This window comes from Caretta caretta, chromosome 5 (assembly GCF_965140235.1).
Source record: "Caretta caretta isolate rCarCar2 chromosome 5, rCarCar1.hap1, whole genome shotgun sequence".
Taxonomy (NCBI): domain Eukaryota; kingdom Metazoa; phylum Chordata; order Testudines; family Cheloniidae; genus Caretta; species Caretta caretta.
This window is the reverse complement of record NC_134210.1, coordinates 96,678,155-96,694,285: the sequence shown is the minus strand read 5'-3', so window position 1 is coordinate 96,694,285 and position 16,131 is coordinate 96,678,155. Positions and strand designations below refer to the sequence as shown.

The following is a 16,131-nucleotide window of genomic DNA, read 5'->3' as shown; positions in this document are numbered from 1 at the left end:
TACTCTCAATGGCCTTTTCCCAGTTTACTTCGGCTCTTGCAAGAACCAGGAACCCCACACAAATCAAAATGCTTGTTCCAGATTCAGCAAATCATTTTAGTGTCATTTCCCACATACCATCCTGCTATTTGCCACACTTCTCCTTTTTATTTATTTTCATACAATAGGCCTGATTCTGATCTCATTCACATTCATTTTGCACTAGAATAGCTCCACTGAGAATAGAATAGCTCTTTATTTTCACAGGTGTTAGATCAGAATCAGGCCCATCATTCCTAGGAAGTATTTTGGGTTATGCACTTCCATTGTGATTGTTTTGGCAGAACAAGTCCCTTAGAGAAATAATCACTATGGAGACTGATTGTTTTCTTTCCCTTTTATTTTATTTATTTTTATTAACTAGTGATGTGAATATTCTTGCCCACCTGTGTTAGGAGAAAAATTATGAGAAATAGGATCCTCCGCCCAGATTTTCAATGAAATTGTGCTATATAGTAGGAAGACTCAGTCCCAACTCTAGGGAGCTTATCATCAATACATAGGGACTAATTAATCCTTGTGTAATTCCAATTTTCAGCTGAAGTACATCAGGATGAATCTGGTGCACTGAGCCAAATTTAGAGGTGACATACGTGTTATATGAGGAAGTATGAGAGTAACATTCATGCAGAATGGATTGAAAGTAGGGGTTCTATAAATAGGAACATCAAGAAATGTAAGATAAAGCAGTCCTTCCCCTACCCTCTTCCACTGCACTTCTTTGTTACATTCTTTTGCTGTGTTGATTGCTTTTGCTGCTACATTCCCACCCTTCTACTCAGTGATGAGCTGACAAAATCCGAAGAACCGGTTCCTTCAGTCGCTCCGGGTCTTCTGCGGCACTTTGGCGGCAGGTCCTTCACTCACTCTGGGTCTTCGGCGGCACTGAGGTGCATGCCGCCAAAGTGCTGCCGAAGACCCAGAGCACCGCCGGTGAGTGAAAATTAAAAAGGGATTCTCAGCCAGGGGAGCCTCCACAGCTGGGAACTCAGGCGGGCTGGACAGGACGGTCTTGCGGGCCGAATATGGCCCGCGGGCCAGAGTTTGCCCACCCCTTTAACAACCAGTTCTAAACCGGCTTCAGAATTTAACAACCGGTTTGCATGAACCGGCTCCAGCTCACCACTGCTTCTACCCCTTTGGCACACAAGTCACACTTATACCAACTTACCAACATGTATTACTGCTACTGTTATTTTTCAAGCACTCTGAAATGTGCTAGGCACCTCACAAGACAGGCATGACCATGTGACATGCTTCAAAACAATATGCCACATAGTCCGTCTGGGCCAGGGGTGGCCAACCTGAGCCTGAGAAGGAGCCAGAATTTACCAATGTACATTGCCAAAGAGCCACAGTAATACGTCAGCAGCCCCACCAATCAGCGCCTCCCCCTCCCTTCCTGCACCTCTTGATCAGCTGTTTCGTGGCATGCAGGAGGCTTTGGGGGGGATGGGGGAGGAGCAAGGGCACTGTAGACTCAAGGGAGGGGGTGGGAAGGGGTGGAGTGGGGGCAGGGCCTGTGGCAGAGCCAGAGGTTGAGCAGTGAACACCCCCTGGCCCACTGGAAAGTTGTCACCTGTAGCTCCAGCCCTGGCGTCAGTGCCTATACTCCTATAAAGGAATCACTTATTAACTTCTGAAGAGCCACATGTGGCTCCGGAGCCACAGATTGGCCACCCCTGGTCTGGGCCATGAAGTATGTCACTGTCTAGCTACCCAAGACTGTCATATCTGACCTGCTTATCATGAGGGTTGACTTTTTTACTTCAAGATAAATGATCTTTCAGCTGTGCTGTATAAAGCACTGGTGACATCCAGTCATCTGTTATATTAGTCACAGATGTGTGTTCTTTATGGATCTCTGGAGGACGTAGCCAGGCTCTACTTCCTGTTAAGTGACAGTCAGTTGACTTTAAATGTGTTATCAAGTACCTGTGATGCTCTGAATATTTCTACTAATGACATACTCATTAATCTCCAACTTTGAAAATACATATCAGAGCATGTCAAATGATGACTGCATAGAACATCACACCTAATTTTGTTATGGGAGAAAAACTTGCAGAAATTTAACTGTTGTACACTTATTTCAACATTTAGCTCATTTTCAGGGTAAGCCATAAAAGGTTCTTCCAAACCAAATTAAAAAATAATTTAAAAGACTGTGTTTATTTCCTTACCTGCCTTACCTCTCAATATAAGGCCCTTTCTCTGAAATACAAAGCCTGTGGTCTGAAAGGGCAGAGATGTAAGGTCTAAATTATTCTACCTTTTACATTTGAGTGTTTGTTTAGTACTGATGAAAGATGCTGTATTGACAGACCTGGAGACTGAAGTCTTCTCATCCACAGAACAGAGAGTGCAGAGGGCTTTCCTGCACAGCACACCTCAACCTTTTCTTGGAGAATCCCTCTTTGGAAGCAACAGAGGAGGAGAAAGACCAGGGTATTGGTTGATCACAGGATGATTATGAGCAGCCAATGCAATGCAACCATGAAAAAGGCTAAGGCAGTCCTACGATGCATCAGGAGAGGCATTTCCAGTAGACAGGGAAGTGTTAGTACCAAGATGCAAGGCACTGGTGAGACCTCATCTGGTCTTACTGTGGGCAATTCTGGTCTCCCATAGTTAAGAAAGATTAATTCAAACTGAAATAGGTGTACAGAAGGGCTAGTAGGATGATCAAAGGAATGGAAAACCTATCTGGTGAGCACAGATTCAAAGAGCTGGGCTTGTTTAGCCTAACCAAAAGAAGGCTGATTGCTCTCTACAAAAACATCACTGGGATAAATACCGGGGTGGGGAGGTGGTATTTAAGTTAAGCGCCAGTATTGATAGAAGAACAAATAGATATAAACCGTCCATCAATAAATTTAGGCTTCACATTAGATGAAGGTTTCTAACCATCAGAGGAGTGAAGTCTGGAACAGCCTTCCAAGGGGAGTAGTGGGGTGCAAGAAATCTAACTGGCTTCAAGACTTGATAAGTTTAGGAGGGTATGGTATGATGAGCTTAGTAAGTTTGTGGAGGGGATGGTAAGATGAGACTGCCTACAATGGCATGTAGCCGACCTGTGACAGCTAGTAGCAAAAATCTTCAACAGCCGGTGATGGGACACTAGATGGGGAGGACTCTGCATTACTACAAAGAATTCTTTCCCAGGTGACTGGCTGCTGGGTCTTGCCCACATGCTCAGGGTCTAACCGATCACCATATTTGGAGTCAGGTAGGAATTTTCCCCGGGTCAGTATGATGGGGTGTCTACCTCACACGCAACCTGAAGGGGTTAATGGAGGCCACATGGGCTAATTAATCTATTAGGAATTAAGACTGAGAGAAGACTTAATTAGAAGCTCACCTGTGCAGGAATAAGCCAGGAAGCTGACAAGAGACAGGGCCATGGGGAAAGGCTGCAGTCACTCCTTGGAAGAGGGAGGAGTATTTGGAGGCTGCAGAGATGTATACCCTAAAGTAACTCCTGGGAGGAAGGAGTGGTGAAGCTGGCAGACCCAGAGAAGGAATGGAGAGCCAGATGGCTAGAAAAGGGCTCAGGGAAATGGAGCATGGTACAGGGTGGAACACACTTTGACTGCTGGCTAGAGGGTCTCTGAGCAGGAAGCCAAAGTAGAGGGTGGGCCCAGGTTCCCCAACCAACCACTAAGGAAGTGGCACCAGTGGGTAGGAAGACTGCCTGAGCCTGTGTGTAAGAAGAGACTTTCCAACCCCCAGAAGGGGAAACCACAATAGTGATCTAGCCAGAGTGCTCTCACTAAGAGGCCACAGCACCTCCCAAGATGTGAGAGGGGTACAGACAAAGAGACTGAGACTGAGGTGGGAAGTACAGTGTGCAAACGCAGGAAGGGGTGTTGAGCTGTGATGAGCTATTCCCCAGAATGGCCAGGAGGAAGCACCATACCAGTGTGCCCTTGTTGCCAAGAAGGCCAGTGGCATTTTGAGGTGTATAAGTAGGGGCATTGCCAGCAGATCGAGGGACGTGATCGTTCCCCTCTATTCAACACTTTCCCTTTGTGCCAAGAGAAAGGGGTGCAGGGACCAGAATCTCCATTTCTAGATCAGTCTTGAGTCTGTGACCTCTTCATTAAATTGACAACAGTGGTGCAATTTCGCTAGTATCTGAGGTATGGTCTCTTGCCTACTAGGAACTGAAATGAGACCACTAAACTCAATTCATGTGCAAAACAGCCAATAGATGATAATGACACTTTACTTGTGTGGGCTGACTGTGATCTGACCACATGTGTATGAAAGGGTCTATACTCCAATACCAATCCTTACAGCCACCAAGATTCCTACTGGCTTCACAAAATAATCCTGTGAGCAAAGCCAAGGCACACAAGGATACACACTGTCTGTCTGAAGGAAGCTTAGGGCACTATTTATCCAATTTGGAGCTATTACAATCCATTAGTTCAATAATCTGCACTTAAAAAAGAGCCCAGAGCTCTTACAGTATAATCAATCAATAACATACATTTAAAAATCTCAGTGCAGGATGTTTTCACTTTAAAATGCTTTGAATGCAAACAATAGTCTACAAGATCATCTTCAAAGATGAGACACAAACTGTAAAAAGTAAAGAAATCCATCCTTGACTTCTCCTGTTGCACCAGGAGGGCTCATGTGACTATGACTGGTGCAGCTATGGCTTATTGCTATGTGTTGGGTTAAGGATGAAGGTTTAACTTAATTTCCTTGGTTTCTGCCACAACCCTAATATTTCTTAAACAGCGTTTGTTATAGGTTACTATGCACTTCTGTCACTATATAACTACTCCTGATTGATGGGGAGCGAAGAGCACACATGCAGATTCTGTTCTTACAGCTCCTTGTTAATTCTAGATTGGTAATTATTAGCTGGTCTGCAAAGAAGTCCCTAGCTTTTAATGACTATTTGTTTAAAGAAGCAATGACTATGTTTGATTTTTAATAACATTTTTAGGGTAATGTGGGGATCAAGCCATCACCAAGTGGTCTCAGTCTGAACACTGGAAATGGAGATTTTTGTACATTTAAAAATTACAACTTAAATTTATGAATTTCAGTTGGAGGATACAGTGATTAATGTGGGTTTGAAAGTCCTAGAATGTCATTCTCCCTCCTTGGTTGCATTCCAGGAGTGTAGCAAAATGCAGTCAGGGACAATCTCATGGGAATATAGCATCCAAGTGCAGACAGGATGGGCTGGCTGTTCACATAGGTAACTGGCCAGCTATGTAACACGGTAAGAACCGAAAATGGCAGCCCATAAGGAAGATGAGACCCCCTAGAACTTGTTTAGAAGAGCCAAGGTGTTTCTTATTATTGGATGCAGGTGAACCTATAAATTATAAATTTCTACACTTCTTTTTGTTTGTTTGTTGCTACAGATAAATAAGGGAGGTTTGTGCAGAGAGACAGGTAAGCACGAAGTGGAGTTTATGGGGTGGGGGCGAGAGGAGAGTTGAGTTGAGTTTGCCTGGTTTGGGCATGCCTGATGGATCCCAGATACTTTAATTCCTAAGGGGCAGAATGAAGAGATTGTCTAGGTGGAAAGTGAGAAGCCTCACCTTGAAAATTCTGCTCTGGGAGGGAATATTTGGGGAGAGAGTAAATGCCCCCACCTTTCCTTCTTCCCCCTCAAACGCTCTGTGCACAATGCACATACACATTAGTTTCTAGGATGGGGGGAAACTATGGTTCTAAATGAACTATGGTTCAATCTATCTGTGCCACTCTTCTTGGCATAGTAGCAATAATCTGCCTGGGAAAGCTGGCCCATTGTATGAAGTTGCAGATGTCCACAAAATATAATTGTGCTATCAGGTTCTGAGATGGTGTTATGAAGTTAGCATTATGAGATTATCACACATGATGAAAACACAAAGCAATCTGATGTCAGGTGTGACGCTGGCAAACAAAGTGCCAGCACTTGACAAGGCTTTAGATCTCAGCTGATCACGGACAAATTCATTGCTGGAAAGCAGCCTGTTTCACCCATGTGTTAGTATGATTAAGATGAGTATTGAACTTATAACAATGTGTTTATAGTGTTTAGACTTTAATATATCAGCAGCTTATAAGAAGTTCATAATTTCACTTATAATATCTTCTTCACCTACTACAAGGTAATATTTAAGTTTTTGCTTTATAACTGGAAAAAAGTGTTTGCTGTGAACATGTTGGGGGGGATATCAAAACTAAAGGGGCCATTGTGGGACATCACAATAAAAGACTTTAACTGCCCCTTCACATCCATGAAGAAACTATGTGCAAAAGATCTTGTCCCATCAGCTTGAATTCTGGAAGAAGGAAATTATAGCTGACAAGAAAAGTTTTCATTTCTCATTTGTTGTCTGGATTCTCTCAGAGCTGGAGCCAAGAAGCAGAAGTAGAGTTCCCCAGGGTCAACCTGGGTTAGCCCTAAAAGACATTCAGAGCTGACAGATTATTACAACTGTCACCTTTTAAACCCATATAACATAACTAATTCATATATATGTGTGTGCACCTTGTAATAACTCTCATTTCTTTTTTCCTAATTAATAAATCTTTAGTTGGTTTATTACAGGATTGACTGCAAGCATTCTCTCTGGTGAGAGATCTAAGGTACAAATTGACCTAGGGCTAGTGACTGGTCTCTTGGGACTGAAAGCAACATGAATATTTCGTGATTTTTGGTGTGGCAAGCTAGCTTGGAAAACCCAAGGAATATCTGTGGCTCCATGGTAAAGCAGTGTTTCAGGAGTTCACATTTGTTACTGCATTGGTGAAATCTAATTACATAGAGTCTGCACACCTCAGGAAAATAGTGGACCACCCCCTGCTCTAGATTGGGCCTGAATGGCACAGTCTACATCATAATCCTTTTGTGAAGTAAACAGAACTTCATTTTAAAGTTAAACTTTATTTTTTCTATAACTTAGGTAAACTTTGAGAACTAATTACTGTATTTTGGCGTAGCAAATGAACTGTCTGTCATGACGACCATCACATCTGTTGTTCAGACCAAGTCAAGTGAAAGGACAGATAAGTCAAACTTTACAGAAGAAAGAAATTTTGCTTATTTTCTTAACACCAAATGGTTGAAGTCAGATGAAAATATTTTCTTTTCTCCTGCCTGAATTTTAAAAAAAAATCCAGAAAACAAAAGTAAGCCAGAATAATAAATCCAAATAACTTTGAGATGGGTGGGGGAGGGGGAGATAAAATCTGGATTTGAATAGTATGACAAGTTTATCTCTAGGAAAAAAAAATTCGACTGATTTCTACTGAACACAAAAGCACAATAATAGCTAATCAGGTGGCTCAGGTTTTGTCTTTTGTTTTTTTCCAACTGCTGCCTAGCAAAACTCAAGCATTTATTAAACTTCTCAAGTTGCTATACTTTTGTTGTTGTTGTTGTTCAGTAATAAATCATTGTACAATGAGACTTTCTATTCGAAAAAAAGAGACTTATTACAATGTGATGGTCTACCGCCTAATCAGACTGGCTACCTCACTAGCTTAGTTATTTAGAAAGTGCCAATCACTGCAGAAAAAAATATAGACTTTCCCACATAGGGATCAGAACTGTGCTGATTACAACAACATTTAAACACAGCTGTTTTTAGAAAGATCTAGCAGCATTTCTCCGATCATTATGGACAGGGAGGCTTCGTCTGAGAGCGGTGCTATAGAACTGCTCCAGATAAGGAGACCATATTTTCAAAATCAAGATCCCAGGATATTTTTGTGGCACCATTTTTATCATTGCAAAATAAGCATATAAAGATTTTTTTTAATGTATTATAGTGTTGCTGTGGCTAGTTTTTGACCAATTAATGACACATGTATATTTCTTGGAATGGAGAACGTTTCCAATAACTTAGTTTTCTGAACGTGTCTGTCATGTAATACTGAACAAGACTCATGGAAATTCACTTTGAACACCTTAAATGAGTATAAACACTATCAAAGCTTTCTTTCACACCAAACATTGTTTATTACATTGGCTATGAAACACTAGGCCACTTCAGTTGTTCCAAAGGAAGTTCCCAGAACAACAGGCCATTACCTTCTGGAAACCCAGAACTGTCCTGATAGTCACTTTAGCTTTTGGAGGTGGTCTATAGAATGGTTTGGCTAATACAGTTCTCAGACAAAAATCACTGTGAGTACTGCTTACAGGAAACCTGATTGTAACAACTGAATTAAGAAACACTTCTAAGATCACATTATGATTTCAATATGGATGGGAATTAAAATATACACACACATGGAGATAACATCCATGTAATAAATGGCAGATCCATGCAATGAATAAACCTCTCCTTTCCTCTGCTCACAGATTCATCTGCCTCAAGACTTTCTACCTGAACCTGGTCAGGAATTTTTCAACAAAATGCTTATGTCAAAAAATGCCAATTTGTTGGACCCAAACCTTTGTGCAGAAATATATTATTTTTGACAAAACTTTTGTTAGGAAGGTTTTTGCAGGTCCAGGATGGAATTTTGAGGGCGACAGAGACCTGGTCCACCCTAAAACACCCAATAACCTAGTGGTTACAGTACTTATTTAAGCTGTAGGAGACCCGAATTCAAGGCCTGGCTCTACCTGATTGATAGGAGGGACTAGAATGGGGGGATCTCCTACATCCTAGGTGAGTCCCCAACCATTGAGCTATACAGCCTTTCTCTCTGATGGTCAATGTCTCTTGTTGAAGCTGTCCCACTTTACAGAAATAATTCAGCATTCATTGGGTCAAAGAGAGCAAATTCAAATGACTGGATTTTTTTAAAATGTATACTACCAGAGAAATGTTTCTTCTTTCCTCCCTCTCCCGCAAAGCTAAAATCTTCTTCCCCCAAATTTCCCCTGCCCGAGACCCACGATAGGCCAAAGTTCAGTTTCTTGTAGATTTTGCTAGAATTTTAGGCCCTGATTCAGCAATTGAAGCATTTGCCATTGACTTCAGTGGGACTACTCATATGCTTAAAGTGAGGTACACTGCTGAATTGGAGCCTTATTAATTTTACAGGGACAAAGTAAATTAATAGTATTTATTAACCTCTGGAAAATTACTTATTTCTATCTGAGAAGGAACTGCACTATTAACAAACATTACATGGCACTATATAGTTGTTACATTTTGAAAACATTGTACAAATATTAATACATTTACAAGCACTGGTGTCCTGATTATGTGTAAGTGACATTGCCCTTTATTATGAAGTACTGAAAATTAAAGCATTTGAACAAACAACTAACCAGCTTCACAGAACTCCAATATATTTCTTCAAACATTTATAATTTCTGTTCAGAATAACCCATCGGTCAGCTTTGCATCAATCATTACAAATCTTTCATACCACAGCATTCAAAGTTTTTTACAGGAATCACTGAAATGTGGCTACCTCTTTGGTGGAACATAACAGCTCTTTAACAGCAGTTTAGGACAGGAAGTTTAAGAATACTGAACTAAAACTTCAGGGAAATATATATAGCCTGGATGTAATTACACAGACAGGAAAAGGGCCTGCACAGTGGAGCTATTACATACCATACGTTTATCATCAAATGACAAAGTAAACAAAACATGGTTATGAACAAAATGAAAAGAGAACACTGTTTGACATCTTCCAGATGTCATTTTAAAAAAAAGTCCTTAACCCTTTCACTGCCACTCTTTCCACTGCATGTATTGTGCTGCAATCTTACATTAAACTCTCATTAGGACATATGGCATCATTCAAATGCTTAACAGTCATTCTAATATTATTGGCACAAGACTCTGTATCTTTTGCTAGAGGAAAAAAAATACAGACACGTCAGGTAGTTTAGACTTTGAATTTGTCCTCCCACTTCAATATGTGTGTGCGTGTGTGTGCACACGTTTGCATATATATAAATTATGCAGCACATCAAATTTCCTGCCACTAAGAAAAAATTTACTATTGTGTGGCACACTCATGAACAATATGTGAGCACTCCCAGTTGTCTTCCAGCAGAAATGCCATATTGAACAGTTTCCCTACAACCATACATATTCCCACTGATAAAGGCCTCTATGCCTCCTGTTTTGCATGACAACTAGAGAAGCCATACCAACAAACACACGTTAAATGTGGCTTATTAGCACTGAAGGAAGGCATCAGAGGCTGCAAAAAAAGCATGTACACAAATGCATCCTCTTAAGCCAGGAGCAGCGTCTCTATGTCTTTTGTATCCTGGTATTTCAGGGATATAACTGGCTGGCAGTGGGGGCAGAACCAAGAATGAGTTGCGAGTGCTAGCATGCTCCCCTAGCAAACTGGGCTCTGATGCAGTTGAAATCCCTTTGGACCTTAATGTTGCTCTTGCAAAATAATCATCAGTGAAGCAGGCTAACCATGCAGATATCCCAATATCGAGAGGTTGGGAGGCTAGGATTTCTTGTGCATTCTCAGGCTCCAACTATTCTGATGCACTTCACCCTTCCACTTTAAAGGGACAATGCACAAAGATTTTTATAGTACCTTTTCCCCTTCCATTCATTTTGTGTGAACAGAAGAATGTTATTTATTTGAAAATGCCAGTGCAAGGAGTGGACAAGTGCAAGACATATTAGTGATAACAAAAAAGAAAACATTTATCTGTGCTATCTACAAAGGAGGAAAATCAATAGGGAAATACTTTTTTATTTTTACCTTAGTGCTACATACTGGCATTCTGTGTGGCTTTGCATAGAAACACAGAAGGCTAATAGACTCCATAATCTATCTCCTAGCCAATGCAAAATTGTTCTCTGCTCCACATTATAGCAGAGTATAGTTGTGTATAGTGTACTGCCTAGTTTAGTTTTAAAAAGTGTCAAAGGATAGGGCTTCCACCACTTCCTTAAGGAAACTATTCCACAGTCTCATCTTCCATCCCTTCACTTCTCTATTGGTCTATTGAAACTCCACACCCTCACACTCCAAAATTGACTCCACACAATGTGGACAGCCCTCGATAGTGTCTGAACAAGGAGGAAATAGTTCCTCAGCAGAACTTCAGTCACTCTTTAGCATCTGGTAGGGGTGATCCACTTACAGAGAATCCCTCCACATGTGGGGGGATGGTTTGACCCATTACTAATGTCTGTGTTGCAGTAGAGTTCAAATCCCCCCCACCCCCAAATTAAGTGGTGTGACTAGTTTTAACGAGTTCTCTAGTTGGAGACCTTCACTTGTGTATTTTGGAGGTTCTTTTTTCCATAATCTAATAATCCTTAAAGAGAAAGCAAAACCAGTAGTTCCAATTCAGCATAGAAGGAGCAGCCATGAGACAGGAAGGGGCAAATTGTGGCTTTCTGCCACCTTTCTGCTCTCTGGATTCAAGACTGTATGAGGGGCCAAAATATTCTAACTTGCCTATGATGAAGCCCAGAACCACTGTAGCAGAATATGTCACTTACTCCCACCTCTGATCCCCCCCCCCCGCCCCCCACCAGCCCCACCTCCAGAATTTGTCCTAGACCAGGGCCATACTCAGCACTTACTTAAGCAAAACGCTCATTGATTTCAAATAGAATTTTGCCTGAGAAAGAATTGCAGGACTGGACCATAAATGTGGATCATTTCAGGATAATTACTGTCCCACACCTTAATATTTTTTTCACTAGCCTTTTTTTCCTTCAGCTTTAGAGTAACAGTTGTCTTGTCCTATACAAACATATCTCTGGATTGCATTTTTGTAACTAAAAATTCTGCACTGAGCATTACTGAGAATAATCTGACACTGCATATAAAATAACAATAAAATTTATTTTCTTTAAAAGAATACATTAATGGAGATTTTAATATCATTAGATGCTGTGCAGAGATTTTTACTTTTTTGGCAGTTATAGAGTGCTACATAATACTGTATTATTTGAAATCATGAAATAGGACAGTCCTATACATGATTAAGATTTTGTCACAGTTATTTTTAGTAAAAGTCACAGACGGGTCACAGGCAATAAACAAAAATTCACAGGAGCCTGTGACCTGTGTGTGACTATACTAAAACTATCCGGGGAGCAGGGCTGGGGAGGGGGAAGACAGCTGGAGCCCCAGGGGGGGACTGACAGCCTGAGCTCCATTGCCATGGCAGGGGGCACAGCCCTAGCTCCAGCCCCTCCATAGCCATGAGAGGGGTGGGGACTCCAGCCCCGGCCGCAGCTGCAGCGCAAAGGCCCACAGTTCCAGCTCCAACTCCAGTTGTAGGCTCGGGTCGTGGGAGAGCGGGACATACACAGTCTTGGCTCCAGCCCCAGGATAGTTGTGTACAGCCCCAGCTCCAGTAGAAACCGGGGGGAGGGGACGCAGCCCCAGCTCCAACCCCAGCCTCAGCGGGGGAGCACACGGCCCTGGCTCCAGCGCTGGCGGCAGCCACTGACAGCTGAAGCTGAAGAAGTCATGGAGGTCCGGTAAAGTCACAAAATCCATGACTGCCATGACCTCCGTGACTAAACCGTATCATACAGGCTAGAACTTATGCCATGAAAGGAAACCAGCATTGATTAATGTTGTGGCTGGAGTCAGATACAAATGAATGATGAAGCGCTCACAGTAATAAACTTTCCTGTATAATCTGAAGCAATTGTTCATTTAAGGCCAGATTTTGCCACCCTTGCGATAACTGAGTGGGCCGGTTTTGTTCAATATCTTCATTAATGATCTGGAGGATGGTGTGGATTGCACCCTCAGCAAGTTTGCGGATGATACTAAACTGGGAGGAGTGGTAGATACGCTGGAGGGGAGGGATAGGATACAGAGGGACCTAGACAAATTGGAGGATTGGGCCAAAAGAAATCTGATGAGGTTCAACAAGGACAAGTGCAGAGTCCTGCACTTAGGATGGAAGAATCCCATGCACAGCTACAGACTAGGGACCGAATGGCTAGGCAGCAGTTCTGCAGAGAAGGACCTAGGGGTGACAGTGGACAAGAAGCTGGATATGAGTCAACAGTGTGCCCTTGTTGCCAAGAAGGCCAGTGGCATTTTGAGGTGTATAAGTAGGGGCATTGCCAGCAGATCGAGGGACGTGATCGTTCCCCTCTATTCAACACTGGTGAGGCCTCATCTGGAGTACTGTGTCCAGTTTTGGGCCCCACACTACAAGAAGGATGTGGAGAAATTGGAGAGAGTCCAGCGAAGGGCAACAAAAATGATTAGGGGTCTTAGGGATTAGGGATCACATGACTTATGAGGAGAGGCTGAGGGAACTGGGATTGTTTAGTCTACCGAAGCGAACAATGAGGGGGGATTTGATAACCGCTTTTAACTACCTGAAAGGTGGATCCAAAGAGGATGGATCTAGACTATTCTCAGTGATAGCAGAGGACAGAACAAGGAGTAATAGTCTCAAGTTGCAGTGGGGGAGATTTAGGTTGGACATTAGGAAAAACGTTTTCACTAGGAGGGTGGTGAAACACTGGAATGCGTTACCTAGGGAGGTGGTGGAATTCCCTTCCTTGGAAGTTTTTAAGGTCAGGCTTGACAAAGCCCTGGCTGGGATGATTTAGTTGGGATTGGTCCTGCTCTGGGCAGGGGGTTGGACTAGATGGCCTCCAGAGGTCCCTTCCAACTCTGTTATTCTATGATTCTATGAGTGGTACTCTGCAAGCCATTCTACTGTAATCACTTTAAACCAATGGGACTGTTATGGCCTAAGGTACCACTCACTGTAAGTAAAGATTGCATAATTTAACCCTTAAAGTAAATATATAGAGTTTGAACCTCCACTGTATCTAAGCAAAACACAGGTGCACTGGAGCAAGGAGCTCATAGACTCAGACTTTAAGGCCAGAAGGGACCATCATGATGAGCTAGTCTGACCTCCTGCACATTGCAGGCCACAGAACATCACCAATCCACTCTTGTAATAGGCCCATAGCCTCTGGCTGAGTTAGTGAAGTGCTCAAATCAATAAACACTTCAGGTTACTCCACCATTTACTCTACTTTAAACCAGCAAGTGACCCATGCCTCATACTGCAAAGGAAGGCAAAACAACAACAACCAGGGCCTCCACCAATCTGACTTGCGGGAAAATTCCTTCCCGACTCCAAATATGGCAATCAGTTAGCATGTCAGCAAGACCCACCAGCCAGGCAGCTGGGAAAGAATACTCAGTAGTAACTCAGAGCCCTCCCCATCTAGTGTCCTATCTCTGGCAGTTTTGCTAACAGTTTTGCTAATATTTGCTAATAGCAGTTGCAGATGGGCCATATGCCATGGCAGGGAATCTCATCATACCATCCCCTCCACCAACTTATCAAGCTCATTCTTGAAACCAGTTAGGTTTTTTGCCCCCACTGCTCCCCTTGGAAGGCTGTTCCAGAACTTCACTCCTCTGATGGTTAGAATGCATCCTAAAAGCATAACAGGAGAACATTTAAACAACCTTTTAACAGGCAGAGTTACGACAATACCACTGCACATTTTCTGCCACGTGATCAAATAGACATTCCTGATGTAGACTTTACTGATTGCCTGCACAGAGTGCTTAAGGTTAAGGGGATCAGCCGTTAAGTATTTCCTCTTGTGCTTTGCTACCCCTCTTAGAAGGTGCCTTCATTGTCAAATTAAAGCATTGTTTTTAACTTGATACACGACAGCAAAAGACAGCTTAACAACTTCCAAGTTATTATAAGTAGGGTGTGGTTGGCTTAGGAATGGAGGCTCTCTCCAGTGTAGTGCCTCTCTCTCTAAAGCTTCAAAACAGGTCTGGAAATCAGGAAGTTGCTGCTACTGGAAGTATCAACACTGAAGTTTATTTTTCTTTTATGATAACATCCCAGGAAAAAAATACAAGCATGCAGGGCCTGATTTTCATAAATTACTGAGGCAAAACTCCCATGACTTCAATGGGAATTTTGCCTGAGCAAGGACAACAGTATTAGCAGCCCAATGGGTAACATTATGCTAACCTGCATGTGAACACATGAATAGCAGGCAGCCCACTAAAGGCAACTAATGTGGGACTGGTTCTTTAACAGATTATAGAACTGTCTGAAGAAAGGTATATAGTAAATATCTGGGGCCAGATCATCAACTGGTGCAGCTCTGCTGCCTGATTTCAATAGGGTGACATCAGTTAACACAAGCTAAGGATCTGAATTACCTTGCAAATTCCTTTGATTATTTGAAATCTTGACTACCCAAACTTATTCCCTGTTCCAAATGACCTTCAGATCATAGAGGTTGCACAGTAGATAGACTGTTTTCTCCTCTACTTTTGATAGATTTCTATGTTTTGGTCATTTTTACAGCAACTTGATGCATATGAAAGACACTTTACAAACTCATAAATAACTTCCTGAAGTGCCCCATTTACTGTTATTCCCCATATGGAAGTCAAATATGGTTTTTAGAACACTCCATAAAATGATCAAAGAGTGCTAAGCGCAGGGTTACAATTCGGTTACTTTAGATGAGACAATAGAAAGAAAAACAAAACGTGATCCACTGAAAGATCACACGTTATGTCTTGCTCCAGCTGCTCAGGTTGCTCATTAACTCTTACTAACAGATTATCCTTTTGCGTGGACTAAAAAGCTGCCCAGAAGGTTTTTGTGTGCAGCGCACAAATGCAAACAGACCCGCAAAGTAACAGTCACCTAAGGCTTTGCTGCCCCCTCCCTTTTTAACTCTCCTCTATAACTTACCAGCTTGGATTTGGTGCGCTGCAAAAATTCTTCCATGTTGTTGTCATACGGAATCCGAGCAGGCAGGGCAAAGTTCCATGCACGGAGCCTCTGGCCTGAGCGGGGCGGCTCCTTCCAGCTGCGACTGCCCGGGCTGCTGCTGCTGCTGTCCGCCTGTCCCCCGCTCAGCGCAGCGCTGCCCGGCCAACTCCTCTCCCTAGCCTGGAAGGTGGGAGTAAGAGACAGGGGTGCCCGGGGCGGAGTGGGGCGGGAGCGGGGTTGCGCGCACAATTCCAAAGGTCGGCCTGGCTCCTCAGCCAATAGCACGGGCGTCTCCGGCTGGCTGACGTCAAGCAGGCAAGTGCTGCAACCATGGACAGCGCCCAAAAGTGAGGACAAAGTGAGGGGATGCAGGGAACTCTGCAGCAAAGATGCGCTGAGGAAGCTCTGTGTGTATGTGT

The 16,131-nt window shown here is 42.8% G+C and overlaps 1 protein-coding gene across 4 annotated transcripts in view; it reads right to left on the bottom strand.

Moving 5' to 3' along the window:
• PRUNE2 (prune homolog 2 with BCH domain) overlaps positions 1–15,886 on the bottom strand; it is a 182,521-nt gene extending 166,635 nt beyond the window's left edge. For all 4 annotated transcript variants that reach the window (XM_075128716.1, XM_075128717.1, XM_075128718.1 and 1 more), the window contains exon 1: positions 15,692–15,886. In XM_075128716.1, coding sequence (XP_074984817.1) covers positions 15,692–15,727 — 36 coding nt within the window. In that variant the 5' untranslated portion in view covers positions 15,728–15,886. The remainder of the gene's footprint in view (positions 1–15,691) is intronic.
• Between the last annotated feature and the right edge of the window lie 245 nt (positions 15,887–16,131).